Source organism: Epinephelus lanceolatus, chromosome 4 (genome assembly GCF_041903045.1).
Source record: "Epinephelus lanceolatus isolate andai-2023 chromosome 4, ASM4190304v1, whole genome shotgun sequence".
Taxonomy (NCBI): Eukaryota; Metazoa; Chordata; class Actinopteri; order Perciformes; family Serranidae; genus Epinephelus; species Epinephelus lanceolatus.
The window spans coordinates 21,808,202-21,824,412 of NC_135737.1; the positions used below are offsets into that span (position 1 = coordinate 21,808,202).

General features: G+C 39.8%; 3 protein-coding genes across 5 annotated transcripts in view; 1 reads left to right on the top strand and 2 right to left on the bottom strand.

Annotated features, from left to right (window-relative positions):
- Positions 1 to 1,969: 1,969 nt before the first annotated feature.
- thyn1 (thymocyte nuclear protein 1) lies at positions 1,970 to 4,741 on the bottom strand. 2 transcript variants are annotated; one of them, XM_033632230.2, is made up of 8 exons: positions 4,673 to 4,741; positions 3,304 to 3,359; positions 3,070 to 3,221; positions 2,910 to 2,978; positions 2,642 to 2,734; positions 2,455 to 2,550; positions 2,224 to 2,374; positions 1,970 to 2,136 (listed from the first exon to the last, which is right to left on the bottom strand). In XM_033632230.2, the coding sequence occupies exons 2-8, from the start codon at positions 3,347 to 3,349 to the stop codon at positions 2,090 to 2,092; spliced, it is 654 nt and encodes a 217-aa protein (XP_033488121.1). In that variant the 5' UTR covers positions 3,350 to 3,359; positions 4,673 to 4,741; the 3' UTR covers positions 1,970 to 2,089. The 2 variants fall into 2 exon arrangements, with proteins under 2 accessions (XP_033488121.1, XP_033488120.1); XM_033632229.2 differs by lacking the exon at positions 4,673 to 4,741 and adding an exon at positions 4,296 to 4,633.
- A 48-nt stretch (positions 4,742 to 4,789) lies between these two features.
- On the top strand, positions 4,790 to 11,540 carry acad8 (acyl-CoA dehydrogenase family, member 8). The gene is made up of 11 exons (XM_033632228.2): positions 4,790 to 5,136; positions 6,899 to 6,999; positions 7,375 to 7,544; positions 7,765 to 7,874; positions 8,058 to 8,134; positions 8,246 to 8,383; positions 8,495 to 8,630; positions 9,050 to 9,147; positions 9,258 to 9,410; positions 9,654 to 9,756; positions 9,885 to 11,540. The coding sequence occupies exons 1-11, from the start codon at positions 5,019 to 5,021 to the stop codon at positions 9,938 to 9,940; spliced, it is 1,260 nt and encodes a 419-aa protein (XP_033488119.1). The 5' UTR covers positions 4,790 to 5,018; the 3' UTR covers positions 9,941 to 11,540.
- A 1,266-nt stretch (positions 11,541 to 12,806) lies between these two features.
- Positions 12,807 to 16,211, bottom strand: part of esamb (endothelial cell adhesion molecule b) — a 66,061-nt gene continuing 62,656 nt past the window's right edge. For both annotated transcript variants that reach the window (XM_033630926.2, XM_078167023.1), the window contains exon 7: positions 12,807 to 15,181. In XM_033630926.2, coding sequence (XP_033486817.1) covers positions 14,710 to 15,181 — 472 coding nt within the window. In that variant the 3' untranslated portion in view covers positions 12,807 to 14,709. The remainder of the gene's footprint in view (positions 15,182 to 16,211) is intronic.

Here is a 16,211-nt window from a genome sequence, read left to right on the forward strand (position 1 = left end):
TTCAATGGTTCTGACTTCTCTGGTGTTGTGTTGTTTTAAGATGAAAACTTGGTATTTGTGCATTTGCAATTTTTTTTAATGGATTTTTTTTAACATCCAAACAAAAAAATCATCAGATTAACCAGTTGTAAAATGAGTAGTTGCAGGTCTATTGCAGAGTGTGATGTTACAAAGAATACAGAAAAGCGGGCCACCAGTCCATTGCAAACTATATTTGTAAAAAGGCCAACAGTCCAAAGTTCAAAAATAGATCAACACTACATCACAGCTTTAAAAACTGACTCAATCAAAACATCTACAGTATGACACTTTTAACAAGAACTACATAAAGCTTGAAGTTATGGTCCAGCTATTGAAACATCAATTTGATCTTTTTTTCCCCGTTAAAGGGGTTTTTTTGGGGGGGGAGTTTTTCCTTATCCGCTGTGAGGGTCTTAAGGACAGAGTGATGTCGTATGCTGTAAAGCCCTGTGAGGCAAATTGTGATTTGTGATATTGGGCTTTATAAATAAAATTGATTGATTGATTGATGAAGACATCTTTAATAGTATCGACCAGACGTCCCCAACCTGGGAACTGGAACTACGCCAAGAGGAAATAACGATTCGTCAAAAAAGAAGCAGTCTGTACAACACTTCTCCTTATCACTTCCTGTCACGCAATCAGCAGCAATATCTTCAGTATTTTAATAAGGGTTTGGTCATCAGTGCATGAGGCAGAAAGCCCACCATCATCACCTATATTGATCAGCAGGGCCCAGCTGTTCAGAGGTTTGGATCAGATCTTGAAAGCAGGTTGTTAAAAAGAAAATGGAACTCTGAACTCAGATAAGATCACGTAATCCAGTTTTGGTTTGGGATCTGGATCAGACCTTTAGTATATTTTGTTAAAAACTTTTTAGGGTTTAGGATTGGGACACCTTTGATTAGAAAAAATCAGGATTATCAAAAATTTAATAGACGCCTTTAAATTGGTCAAATATATATATGTTTATTCATATTTTGCACTTTATTTGTTGACCAGTTACTGTGATGAAGTAGTTATTTAGCTCAATATTAAGCCTTTTGGTACAGTTAATGTAATGAAAGGATGTCATCCACATAAAATAATCCCCTACATAGCAGTCAAAATCAAACAAAAATGACTTAAAATTATAATCTCAATGACCTCCTTTTCATTTTCTTTGGCAGCACCCATGACATTAAGTTTTAAATTGCGGTGTGTTTGTTGGCAAACACACTGCTGTGTTTTTGATCTTGCAAAGTTTGTATCTGAATCAGGGCGATCCAGTTTAATGTTGCTTTGAAACACCGGTACAAAGGCAAGATGGATTACCTGATCCTGGACAGAAAAACATTCTGATCCAGATTAAAATTTTTGAACAATTGGGCCCAGTACATGGAATCTGTGCAGGGATATTACCTGAGACAGGTTAAGGTCTATCAGTATATCTTTAACAGATATGGCCAGCTAGTTCACAACAAAATTGTCAGTATAAAAACAGTATGGTCGAAAAAAAGGTTTGCGAGCCAATGGGAGTCGTTGCTATCCATAATGACCAAAGAATATGAGGCCATTTTACAGTACATGTAGGGTTTCAGATAACACTAATACTCTCACACTTTACACTGAGAAACCTGAGAGTTCTGCTCGCACTGAAACATCTTTTATCTCCCCGCTCACTCGACCATCACTGGACAGCAGAGGACCCTATTATAGAAATTTATGGAGTGCAGAATGTGAGGTAATGTGAGACTGGCCTATTATGCTGCTATATACAAATTACAAGTTGAGTAATGGAAATAAAACAAGCTCGAAGCTGTTCTGAGGGTAGAGGGCAACACTAATCAACATTACAAGCTCATGTTATATCTAATTTATATACGGCTGCTGTTTTGGATCCAGACTGTGATTTGAAAATCTTGTATGCAGCAGCTGAAGGTGTAGGTAAAAACAGGACCATAAGCCATAGTTTGAAAAAATTACATTTAATAATATTTATGAACAAGAGAAAAACACAACAGTGCTGTAACTAAGGTCGCTGCATCATGATTTCACTCAGTCACGAAGCATCATCTGGTCCAAATCCTCACAAAGGCTCCTCATCCTCCAGACTCAGGACAAAGTCAAACTCTTCTGCAGAGAGAAAGCAGAGCGACCATTCACAACCTGCCCACCACTATGTACTGAAACAAGTCACAAAGTGAGAATGTCTTCACGTACCGGTAGTCAGGGGCTGCACAGAGAGCCTGGCCCTGGTAAAAAGCGCCATGTCCTTCAGAGGCCCTCCTTCGGCTCGGTGCTGCAGGTGGTACTTCTTCAGCTCGGACAGAGGCAGAAAACGCTTCAACATCCTCTGATACTGGACATCTACCTGAGAGAGAGGAGAACAAGATCAACCTTCATGCTTGATAAGTATCAGTAATTGTGCTTTTAATCCCTGACTGAGTTTACCATGCTCCATTTGGGGTTGTCTGGTTTACTGCTTGCATCGTAATGGACGTCTTTCTTGTCAAACTGAGTGTGGTCCACGTAAGATTCCTTCACAATCTAGAAAAAGAAAGCTGAATATCATGCCTGTCTGCAGCTGTGTTTAAACAGTTTATATTATACTATCAGCTGGGGAAAGAGTGTGACTTGCTTTTATGATTCCTGCTATCCCTGGCTCCTTGCAGTTGCTGTGGTAAAAGAAAGCCGACTGCCCCTCTTTCATCTGCCTCATAAAATTGCGCGCCTGCAGATGATGGATAATTCAGAGGAACATTCCCGCACAGAGAACAAAAAGAGCGAGACAAGTAAAGACTTTGCACATGGCTGGTGAGAATAAAATGACAAAAAGGCCTTTTCTGAGCGGTGCCTTATTGCAGGTAAACATCTTTACATCACAGGAGCCAGTTTTGCGGCTCTACCTGATAATTGCGGACGCCGTCCCAGCAGCTGGTCTGACCAGGCGAAGCTTTCAGATCCTCGATCCCGAACTGCAGGATGGAATCAGATGCGTCAGACGTGTGCGGCCCACTCATATTTCCCCCCCCCAAAACAATAGGGTGAGCTGATGAGGCTCTGTACCTTCACGTCGATCCCGTTCTCGAAGCGGCTCTCGGGCTCAGACTTCATCAGCCAGTGGCAGTAATGTGGAGACTCTGAGCTCTTCTTCTTTGGTCCAGACTTAGCTGCAGCTTTACTCTTACTGCTGACCGTTTCTCCATTATCACCTTTGCCTGTTGTTGCAGCAATAATCATCACTCATTAGTAAATAACACACCAGACTAGATGTTTTGCTCTGACACTTAATTTGCCTACCTGAATCTGCTGTTTGACTCACTCTGGCCCTTTTCTTTGGTGGCATCTCTCGCAGTCTGTAAAGAAGCATGTACAAACATGATATTAAAAACATTCATATTAACATTTCTTTTTTCTGTGTACATGCACTGATGAATCTAACTTCTAAAATTACAGGCGCCATTTTTTTTTTAACTGCACCATGTGGTGTATTTGTCCTTTTTATATGCACATCCGCCACAACTGTAATTACAAAAGGGGATGTGAAACTACTTAACTTTAAACTAGTTAAAAGTTTTGGCGCTTCTAAGCAAATCTAATGTGGCAACTTTAAAAACAAAAAACAAAAAAAACAATATAAATAATATTAGTACTTTTTAAATTGTAAATTAATATTTATTCCTATTGATAAATTACTGACAGAATATTGACTTTTTCACTTCAATTGCAACCCGCATCTTTCAATGCTGTTTGTGAATATAAATGAAACTAATTAAATACATAAAATAAGCAGTTAGAGTAATTTTTCAATTAAGTTTTTTTTTAAAGTATTATGTCACAATATATAACGTCATTGACACTAATATGAAATTATACACACTAATATAGACTGTTACCCAGCCAACCCTTAAACACATAATAAAAACCTGTTGCAAGAATAATTTCACTATTTGCATTTATGATCTAATAATTATTTCCTTGATTCACTGTTGCAACAGAAATAGAAACATATGCCCTACTTTAATGACACTGTCTTTAGCTTGTTCCTCTTGGTTTGCAAACTTGCATTCACCACTTTAAATGAGCAGCACTTGAATTTGGGAGGAACCTCTTCATCATCATCATCATCATCATCACCACACATGATGGCAGAGATTAGCTACAGCTTTAACAACTCCGCACAAATCTGAGCAACACGTGTAAACTAAACGTGCCTCATAGTATCAAAGTAATACAGATTATAATGCAGCTCTGGTGAGTAGATAACCTCTATAAACACTGATAAATCGTACCTGACGTTACAAGCAGTGCTCCAGGTTTAGAGATCAGCCATCAGAACCCGCGGAAAAACCAATAAATGACGTCTACAAGCTTATCGGCCCACTTTTATCTACTGCTAGCTACTTCCGTTTGTGTTGTAACGGATATTTCTTCTACAGGCAATGTAGTGAACCGTAACCCCGCCAACTAAACCTGTCAACCAATGCGTTAGAGGCAGTCACGGACGGTCCTGTGAATATCTCAGGGAAGCAGCGGTGAACAGCTCTTTAACGGAGGTGTGGCGGTTAACCAGACGGTTATTTGCCAACACAACCCGCTAGTCTTCAGCATAGGAGTCTTTTAGCTTGTAAAAATAGTTTTAACGCTTCTGATAACGTATAAATCTCACCGTTGTGTGTTTTCTCCATGTAAGTTTGCTATTGTGACTTCTTCTTCGCCTCAATGTGTTGCACTAAACTATAACGGTCTCTTTACTGCCCCCTGTGGCCGGAGGACAAAACGAGCGACACTTCGCCACTAAACTACATTTCCCAGCAGCTGGTAGCAAATGGTTGTATTTGATTTAACCAGAGAAACTGTAACTATATTACTATATAATAGCATGCTAACGTTACTCGAGAAAGTGGTAGGATTATTTATCTGATTCACACTCCGAAGCAGAAGGCAGCGGTAACGCACCTCCATTAAACCCGAGAAGAAGAAGCAGCGCGTGACATAACGCTGTGGAGGTAAACATGGCGACTGTCGGACCTCTAGGAAGGATAGCCAGACTGGGCTCCAGCATCTGCAGAAACCATCGACTGGTGTTAAACAGAAGCCCACAGAGAAGAGGAATAGCTTCATGTGTCGACCGTAAGTCCCAGAAAACGGAAACTGTTAGTGTTACAATGTTATGACAGATGTGTGTTATGAATGACCATTTGTACTGAACTTTGTTAGCTAACAGTAACAGCCCGGTGTTGATATTCACTTTAACTGCTCCCGGTACACACACTTAGCATTTTTTGACTGTGAATAAACAAGATAAAGTAAACACACACAGCCCATTCAGAGCTTTAACATTACATGTACCGGTGGTGTTACTAAGCTGCCATTGGTCAGTTCTGCACCGCCCCTTTTCTTGCTCTGCATGTTCTGTGTGATTTGTCAGGCAGTTTTAGCAAACCTGAGTCGGTTTAATATTTTATTAATTTATTGTGGGGAGTCTAGAGGCTTTCCACACTCTGTGCTAGTTTCCTACTTTGCACAATAGTGGAAGATGCTTTACTTCAGTAAAACCTCTAATACCACACTGTGGAAGTACTCAACTACAAGCAAAAGTCCTGCATTCAAACCTTATCCTTGTAAAAGTATGAAAGTATTATCAGCCAAATTGACTTGAAGTGTCAGAAGCACCCCCTGTGCAGTAAAACGGTCCCTCTCAGTGTTTTTTCATTTATATGTGATGTTTTTGGGTTCATATAACTGCTGCATGTTGCATCTCACTGCTGTAGATGTTTAAGGTTTTGCCAATAATCAGTACCCAGACAACTTTCTCTATCCCACCAGGGGCAATTTGTTTGAACAGCTTGCCTTGCACACATACTATAGCATGCAGTAACATGTAGGCACATGAATAGATGAGTAATAAATGAAAACACAAAATATGCCAAGGAGTTCAGTAGAATAAATGAATCTAAAGATAATAAAAAGTTAATAGACTGATCCTCAATAAAAGGAACAAAAAAACAATAAAATCAATTAAAAAATATTCACAAAGAATTTAGAAGACCAATTGCAGAGTGAATACAGGATTTTGAATAGGGGTTAGTTATTATACTGTTGGGTAGTTTAATCTACAGCAATCCATCATATTCTATAAGACCATCATATGTTCTCATGCATCGCTGTCCTGTGAGAACCACATATCTCTAAGAAGTCAACTTTTCATGAGCTCAGAACATTTTCAGCTTTGTGACGATGCATTTTCTAGCTGATCAAAGAAGTGTTCTAAAATAGTCTTTTTATCTTAAAATGTAGGAGAATTTTCTCAACCCACAAAGGAAAACTTAATTCTTCAATGTATCAGAGAGGTTCACATTCAAAATCACCAAATTAGGAGATACAAAGAGGAAAAAGTAAAGTACTTGCCTCTGAAATGTGATGGAGTAGAAGTATAAAGGTGCATAAAATGGAAATACTCAGGTTCAGTACAAGTAGGCAAGTAGGTCCATTTCAGCAAATCTGGACTTTATGAAATATAAACTCTTATATTGCAGACCAATGTGACAGATGCCATGCATCTTCTTGTAATTTGAGTCATATGTTCTTCTTCTGACCCAGACTATATAAATTCTGGACTGACTTTTTTGTGATTTAAACAACCTTGTATTCCTGTATTTGGGGTATCATCTGAACAACTCCAAATTAACTCATCACAGTCCAAAATATTAGGCTTCACTTCCCTTTTGGCGAGATGTTGCATTTACTCCTGTGGAAATCTATATCCCTGTGGCTTAAGGATGTTGTGTCCTTTCTTAAATTTGAAAAAATAAGTTTTGCACCCCTGTATCTGTGCATGATCACACATTATTTAATCTATATTAAAAATATGTTCTCTGCTCTTTGTTGACAGCTGCTCATGGACTCACAGATGAACAGAAGGAGTTTCAAAAAGTGGCCTTTGACTTTGCAGCAAATGAGATGGCTCCACACATGGCAGAGTGGGACCAAAAGGTATGTTGGATGAAGGGGAACAGTGTGTTAGTAAGATGATGTAAAGGCAGCAGACCTCATAATCTCTGGCTAGAGGATACACCCTGTAAATGCAAGCGTCATTTCTGGTGAAATATTTCTGAGTGACAAAAATCTCACATCCTAAAACATAGTTATCATTACTGTCATTTTGAAATTATTGGCCTGACAGGTGGCACGTCTGCACCTACGTCATCCCTAACTGTGAAATACCTTAGCAACTTAGCAGCTTTACTTTTACAGTCATAAGTACAGTTGGGTCTGATGCTGATTGATAGAACATTCTCTGTCCAATATGCTTAATTACAGTTTTAACATCATCATCATTTATAGTTGTATATGTTTATTTTTCCACAGGAAATATTTCCAGTAGAGACGATGCGAAAGGCAGCCCAGTTAGGTTTCGGTGGGATCTACGTTCAGCCGGATGTGGGAGGATCGGGTCTCACTCGGCTGGACACGTCGGTCATCTTTGAGGCCTTGTCCACAGGATGTGTCAGCACCACAGCTTACATCAGTATCCACAAGTATGTACCCCTCATGTGGCAATGACGGCATGTCGATTAGAACATTGAAACATCGTGAAAAGATTAGTTGTTTGGTTGTTTCTAAGTCAAGAGAATGGATTTCATTTTGTTTAGTGTGTTGCTCTTTCTAACCTTCCACTTTATCCAGCCCTATAATGATAGCTGTGACATATTTTTATATATTTCCCTGCAAATTGGCAGTATGCTCCTTTTCTTGCAGCATGTGTGCCTGGATGATCGACACCTTTGGCAATACTGAGCAGAGGGAGAGGTTCTGTCCTGATCTCTGCGCGATGGAAAAGTTTGCTTCCTATTGTCTCACTGAGCCAGGTCAGTCTTTGTATAGGAAAAAAATCAACCCCTAACATTTAGTGCAAATTAAAGATTATTTTACAGTGACATAAATTCCTAGTTTATGTATGGAATTTATTGTACATCAGTGTTGTTGCTCTATACATGTGTGCACTTCAGTGTAAGGCCAGTAACACAGTAACCCTGTGATCTTTATTTTAGGCAGTGGCAGTGATGCAGCTTCACTTCTGACCACTGCACAGCTGAAGGGTGACCATTACATCTTGAACGGTTCAAAGGTAACCTCACACCTGTCTGTGCTCACATGTGGCTTTAAATAACTGTAAATTGTTTCTTTAAAAAGACAACAGTGAGCCAGAAGCATGTCTTGTCTCTTCATGACCTTTCAGGCCTTCATCAGTGGAGGAGGAGACACAGACGTGTATGTCGTGATGTGCAGAACAGGAGGTAAAGGAGCGAAAGGCATCTCCTGTTTGGTGGTGGAGAAAGGAACCCCAGGTCTCAACTTTGGCAAAAAAGAAAAGAAGGTAGGGTTCACTTGGATTGTTGAATTATTTTTGCTCTGTAGCTTGTGTTAGCAGTGAACCACTAGATGGCAGAAGTAAGTCACAGTAGCTGTTTTTCAATCTGATCTCCAGGTGGGTTGGAACTCCCAGCCGACCAGAGCGGTGATATTTGAGGACTGTGCCGTTCCAGTGAGCAACCGGCTCGGTGAGGAAGGACAAGGATTCAACATAGCCATGAAAGGCCTGAATGGAGGCAGAATTAATATTGGTGAGGAGGAAAATCTATCCCAGTCGCTACCCTTCTATTGCACTGACACCCAACATATGTAATCATTCCCATAGCTAGAGAAAATGATTCTGATCACTGATAATGGGAATTATTCAGTTTAAATACAGATATTCTGCAGATATAATTAATTATTTTGCGAGTCAGTCTCGGAAGCAGGTGGGAAAGAACCTGTTGGCAACAAATTTGTGCATTATGTATGTGCATACTGCTAAAAAAAGTTGAGACTTGAGGTGGTTAAATGTGAAGAATGGTTTTATTGGACGCTGTAACCTTTTCAAGAGGAAATAACACATTCTTTTTTAAAAATTGAAAGTTTAATTCAGAAGCAGTAAAATGCATCTTTGCCCAATAAGTACACTCAACTGAACTGTCCCTTTAATCAAACATTCTTCCAACAGCTTCCTGTTCTCTCGGGGCAGCACATGCCTGCGTCCAGCTAGCGAAGGACCATCTATTAGTACGCAAGCAGTTTGGAGAGACGCTCTCCAACAACCAGGTAAGTAGCTCATACACGGATCCCACATCCAAAGGAATAATCATCTATCCTGCCGGTGATGAAGAGCTAATCTTGAGTTTGTCCTTCCTTCTCTTTCTGTCTGTTTTTAGTTTCTTCAGTTCAAACTGGCAGAGATGGCCACCAAGTTGGTTGCGTCTCGCCTTCTGGTGCGTGAAGCTGCGACAGCGCTGCAGGAGAGCCGGCCTGACGCTGTTTCTCTCTGCTCCATGGCCAAACTCTTTGCTACAGATGAGTGCTTTAATGTAAGTAATACTGAGTAATAGTAGGGGTATTGTGTGTGTGTGTCACATATAGGCTGAGTCCTCTGCAGAGGCTTGGGTTTGATTCCGACTTGTGGCCCTTTGCTGCAGGTCATCCCCTCTGTCTCCCACCTTTCCTCTGTTTAGCTGTCCAATCAATAACGGCAAAAATGCCAAAAAAATATCTTTAAAAAATGTTAAATATTATTTTACTTGTCTGCATTAATACCTGTTCTTACTCAACAGATCTGTAACCAGGCTCTTCAGATGCACGGTGGGTACGGTTACCTCAAAGACTATGCAGTGCAGCAGTTTGTCCGTGACATCAGAGTCCATCAGATCCTAGAGGGTGAGCTTTTATAACACTGGCTTTACTTTATGTCCTGTGTGTCAGATTTTATTATTAATTCTTTGTATTTAAGACAGCTGTTTGCTTGCATTTGTAACTCTTAAATTCTCCTGTTGTTTTCCCCAAAGGCACAAACGAGGTGATGAGGATGATCATTTCCCGAAATCTGCTGACTGAGTCTTGATAAATCTTTTCCCCTTGATCTTCGGGTGACTTTAGTAGTGACCATATTGTTATGGTCATCACCTCTGGTTTGTTACTGTGTGACTGATTTTCCTGAAATATCTTCCACATTGTCGGTTTTCTAAAAGTGTCAAGGTCTTTGAAAATGTTTGGGATAAAAGGGTTGTAAAATGTGTATTTTAGTAGTATGATATTAGTTATTTTCTGTCATTTTAGATATGGATGGCAATGTCTATTCATCACTGTGTCCAGAGTGAAATATCTCAGTAACAACTGCAAGAACATTTGGTACATTAGTGGTTTTAATAGACTGAATCAGAATAACATTGGTAGTCCCCTGCTTATTTTTCATGAGGTGCCACCTGCAGATCAACATTTCCACACTATTGACTTAAATTTCAGGCTATACTCTGAGGTAAATGCTAATATATCATGTTAAAATGCTAAATATTAGTGTATTACAGTAACATGCCAACATTAGCATTTTCAGCTGAACGTAACTGTAATTACAGTAGACAAAGCACCTTTTATTTAGGAGGCAACTATGTGAGCCTCAGTCGTGCTTGAACTACTGTACATAGGAGCAACACTGTGTCTGCAGCCATGCAAGCAGCTCTGTGAGGCTCTGTGGCAGAGCAGTGCTGATGTTTAGCAGGTGTAACGTTTACCATGTCCACCGTCCTAGTTGAGGCTTTTAGCATGTTAACATTTGCTTGTGAAAATTTGACCTGCTGATGGTGCTTGATTAAAAAGTTAAAGGATCACCACAGTTATCACAGTTCATCGTGAGGGGAACATGAACGTCATGTAACAAGTTTCATGGCGGTCCATACAGCAGTTTTGAGAATATGTAATTAAAAGCCAAAAAGGTCAACCTCATGGGCTGCATGGATGTGGAGATGCTAGATTTAAAAAAGTCATATAAAATTCACCGCAATCCCTCTAACAGTTGGTGGGTCGACGTTGCCATCTTTAAGCCCTTGCTGCTACCATCACTTAAAACCCCCTTTGGTTTCTGTAACTACATAGCATTTTCTCTGGCACCGCCACCACCAGTGGCAACAATCAAATAATAGTTTAGAAGAAAGGTTTAGTTTGATTTTTCATCCACACATTTTGTTTCTTGTGAAGCTGCTAGTGTGAACGTTTTAGTTTTATTTTTCTATATACATCTACAGAGCCCCTAAAGTCCCAAAAGCTGGTATTTTTTTATCCTGTGCACACAAGTTATTATCTTCTCCCTACAAAATACATAACTTGTTTTGACAAGATAATAACTTGTCTGCACAAGACTTTAGAGGCTCTGCAATAAGCTGCTCTTGACACCAGTTTCACTCAGTTTGTATAAAAAGGTTGGGATTCTTTTTTTCATCATTTATAATTCAGTGATGGGGTTGAACTACTGTACATCACACATCTGTATCCCATGCAGTTCCAGCATCACTGTGCCTAAAGTGGCCTTTTAGATCGTATAAATATCCTTGGTTACTGTATTGTTACCCTACATGCTGTGTGTATTGTGGGATATATATTGAAATGTTACTTTGCAATTTATGTCTGCTGATCACACTCCAAATAAAATAATGTCAGCTTTCATAAAAGGAATGAGCGGTTTTATTTGCACCCTAAATCTCACTTTACTGGGACTTATTTTTCTTTTACATTTTCTGTCATTTTATGTTGGCCCTACACCGAACGACTTGATTTCGCTGTCGAGACAAATTTCCAGTGTCGGAGTTAAATCATGATTAATTTAAGTTTTTAGTCTTGGCTCATGCAAATATCGAATCTTCAATCAAGTGAAATTTGTCAGCAACCAGCAGCTGCGCTCTTCAACACAAAACAGGATGCATCAAACAGGGTGGACAGTAATGTGGAACGGACTCTGGAGAGGCAAGAACGTTAACAAGACTGTTCTCTTGGACTCTGGAAAAGGAGGAGAAACTGGTGGATGTGTGAAGTGAACAAGAATCAGTTTTTAATTGGGCTTATCAGATCCACCAATCAGCACTTACTTTAATGGGAAATCCTAATTTTTTAAACTGTCTGCCTCTTATTTACACGGTCTCCCCACTGTAAAATAGAACAGCTAACAAACAGGCTGGTGGGCAAATGTAAAAATTTTTCACGTAAATACAGTTTATCTTTATGGATTAAACCGATGCCAAATTGACAAAAATTATGTCAACATATGACACCTTTAATATTGTGTTTCTAGAGTTATGTGTTTTTGCGGACATGCAAGGAATTATTAATATGCCATTTTTCTTAAAGGGTAGTTTGGAATAATATATTCCACCAGGAGCGTGATGGGAAATAATCTCAAAAGGAATCTGCTTGTAGTCTTGCAAATAGTGACCCTGCAAGATCCTCAGTCTTTGTCTTTTAGTGTGTGACTAAAAACTTGCATTATCTTTGATGTGAGAGGGGGTCAGACTTTAGTCTTTTTAAAGTATTAAAATCTAGTGCAGTGGATCCCAACTGTTCCAGCCACAGGGTCCAGGTTGCTTCCAGATTTGTTAGTTATTAGTTAAAGTCCACACAGTTAAATATATTCAGCATCATTCTTGAGTTTGGCCATGTTATTGAGCTAGTTTGCGGTGTCAGTCAAGTAGCTGTCTGTTAGTCACTCACTCTACGGCAGGAAACTGCATTTAAAATTAAACCTCTGTGGCGCAAATTCCCTGTACTTCAAAATAAACTGTGTTTTTTACAAACTTGACATACTTGTAAGTCACTTGCGGTCCACTCAAAATGGACCTGCGCCCCACTTTTGGACCACGACCCACCAGTTGGGAACCACAGTTCTAGTGTATGGTAGGCAGCATAATGCGTTCAGTGGTGAAGTGATTATAAGACGGCTGTGCTAAACTCTCAAACACTCCAGAACACTTTATTGAAAAAATGATCAACAATCAAAACTGCATTAAAAGTGCTACACACAAACACAGCAGCAGCACCACCACCTGCTGTTTCTGTATACTTCAGTCTTGGAGCTGTCATGATAAAGACTTGGCTCCTCTGTAGACTAAGCTGTGTATGTGTCTGTGTTATAGTTTTCTCTCCTGAGAGATTCTCTGGCTCCACAGGAGTCCTGCCACCATCTGACAGCCCAGAGGAGAGCTGTGTGTGCGTGTTTGTGTGTATAGCTGACACTCCATTTCTTCACTACGCTCTGCTGTGATGTGGTGCTAGCAAAAAGGTGGAATATGGTCCATATTATATTGCAAAATTTAAAGGTCCAGTGTGTAGGATTTAAGGGAACATATTGGCAGAAATGGAAATTAGTTTGTTTTCTTTTGTGTATAATCACCTGAAAATAAGAAGTGTTGTGTTTCGTTACCTTAGAATGAGCCATTTACATCTACATTGGGAGCAGGTCCTATCTACAGAGATCGCCATCTTTCATTGCCATGTTTCTACTGTAGCTTAGAAGGGACAAACCAAACACTGGCTCTAGATAGGGCTATTGGTATTATAATGTTGGCCACCATACTTAGCTGCCCCTCTGCGATGAGAGTGGTGGGAAAACAGATTTTTTTTTAAGTGACACTGCTTCATTCAGTGTTTTTACCGATTTAAATCAACTGATGTGTTTTTTTAGAGAGGAAGAGAACTCCATGGTTAATTCAGCTCCTGGTAATTACCTCATGACCATCCGGTTGTTAAATTACCAGAGAAAAAATGTGAGCGCACGTTAGCAGGTGTTAGGCTACTGCCCCCTCTGTGACAAGCCAAACAGCATTGGAAAAACACTGATTTATGATGTGAAATTGCTTTAGTCAATGTTTTTTCCGGATTTATTCAGCTGGACGTTTCTTTTGGAGAGAAAGAAACCTCTGCAGATAATTTGGCTCCTGGTAAAAACCTCCCGAAAAATGAACACTGATGGAATTCCAACCATTAAAAGTTGCAATCTGCGATGTCACCACTAGATGCCACTGAATCGCCTTAAAGCTTACACACTGTTCCTTTAAATGATGTTGAATCTTGCCCATAAAGTGTAGCCTTCCACTGCCACATAACTTCCAGAGTTAAGTATACTTACAACAAATAAGACCATCAGCAGGAAGTTTGGTCAAATATCATCTCATCGACTAATTATACCAAATTATACAGAGCACCTTTGAAGAAAATAGCAAGAAACCCTCAACTTCAACATGTTTTACTCACTATTTTGGTTACATTCCAACTACCAGAACAGGCAACATACTCATAAATGTTCTCTCAGCAGACATCACTGTCATGGAACCGTACTGACGTTGTTAAAGCAGGGTGAATAAAACAACCCTCACATGAACACAAGTAAATGTGGGTCAAAAAAGCGACAAAAGATGAAGTTTAAGTACCTGAATTGTGATTTTAAACTAGTGCAGTTAGCCTGAGAGAAGTCACTGAAAAGTCACTGAAATATGAAATCATAAAAATTTGTATATATTTAGTTATTATACAAATGTAGCCAAAACATTATACCCTGCAAAACTCTAAGCAAACTGAACTGTGCATTATGGTTTACAGTATCCAGACACAGAAGGTATATCTCTCTTGGAATCATTATGCCCATTGGATCATTTTGAAGATGTCTTTATAAGAGTGTAAATAAAAATATATTTCTTACAAAAACTGAAATGAAAAAAAAAAACAAAAAAACTAAGGGACATGCGAGACGTTTTCTCTCTCACAACCTTTCAGGTCTTCATGGAGAAAGTGCTTTCCATTTCAAGGCATACTTTCTCTCCATCTGTAACCTCTGTCCTCCCACTGGCTGGCCTACACCAGCGAGCCTGCTTGGCTCTGAGCAGGCACCATGACGGCTACAGCTCCCATGCGTGTCAGAGTGGAGGAGCTGATCTGTGGGGAAACAGCAAGTGGAGGTGGCACCTGAGGCTGAGCCCCCTCAGTCCTATTGGGCATGGCGATCGCGGGGCTTCTGAGAAGCTGCGGAGGGCCCCCGTTTGTACTTGGAGGTCGCTTGTGTTTGCGTGACGGCGTGCCTCCGATGTTGTAACCGGGCAGTCCCTGTAGCGTGTTGGCTTCTCCAGGTCGCAGCTGGTAGGCGTTGATCACCGAGCCAGCGTCTGACACAGATGTGGGGGAGTATGGGTAGTGGAAGTTGGGCTGGTGGGGGTCTCGGGGTCGAGGACTGGTCGCTATGGAGGACAGTGTGCCGTTCTTGGATACGATGTCTGAGCCGGTGTTACTCTTTGCCCATGACACTCGCTTTGGTGCCTGAGCATCCTCCCTGTGTGTGAGAGAGGAAAGAGATTGAGAGGGAAGCAGAGAAAGCAAAAACTCATCATTAATGAAAATGATTAAAATTAAAAATGACAAAAAGAAAATGGGGCAGCACACATTCAGCTGCAGTGTTCTGCACTCATACTGAGCTCTGACAAAAAAAGCACTTGTACATGCAGATTTTTAAATGACCCCAGTTTTATACAGTGTTTATTACAAATGCACAACAGTGAGCAAAATGTTACTAATATTACTTTAAACAAGTAAAAATAGTGATAGCACAAATACAAATAAAAGTCTTGCATGTATATGAATTGTTATGCTAGAGCAGAAATATAACAGTAAGTATTGTATTGCATTTTTCTTATCAATTCAATATCATAACTATTAAATGCAGAGGTTGCTTTGGATTTAATGAAGGTAAAAATGCGAGAAGAAAATGTGCGAGCGCTCGCCCTACTTATTTGTGAATTTAACGGATCTAGGCTTCTGGCTGGTGGTGCCCCAAAGAAACGAGGAGTTTTAATATCATCATAATGAGCAAAGCCACGAGTACAATAACACATAAAAATGCAATACTCACGAGAAGTACATGTACCTACAAACTTGACAACACTACTTTAGTTAATCTACTTTGTTTCTTACAGTAACACTGCAAATACATAACTTCACCCTTAGAAATAAGGGTTCCAAAAGGGTCCTTCCTAAAGGGCTGAGGTTCAACTTAGAACCATCTGCTTCTAAAGAGCCCTTTTTTGAAGGTAGAATTCTTCAAGGACTGTTGAAAGATTAGTGTTAAAAGAGTCTCACCCTCAAATATTTAAATGTTTAACCATGTTTCAATTTGCATTTTTTTAAATGTAGATGTATCTGGAATTCCCTTAATCAATTAATTTTTCTTGTGTTCTGCCACTGATGATTTTTTTTTTACCATCACGCCATATAGTACCACATGGTGTGATAACACTTTTGGAACTTTTGGGCTATGGTAGTAGTGATTCCACAAAAGCTCCACCCCCTAAATATGTGATTGTGAA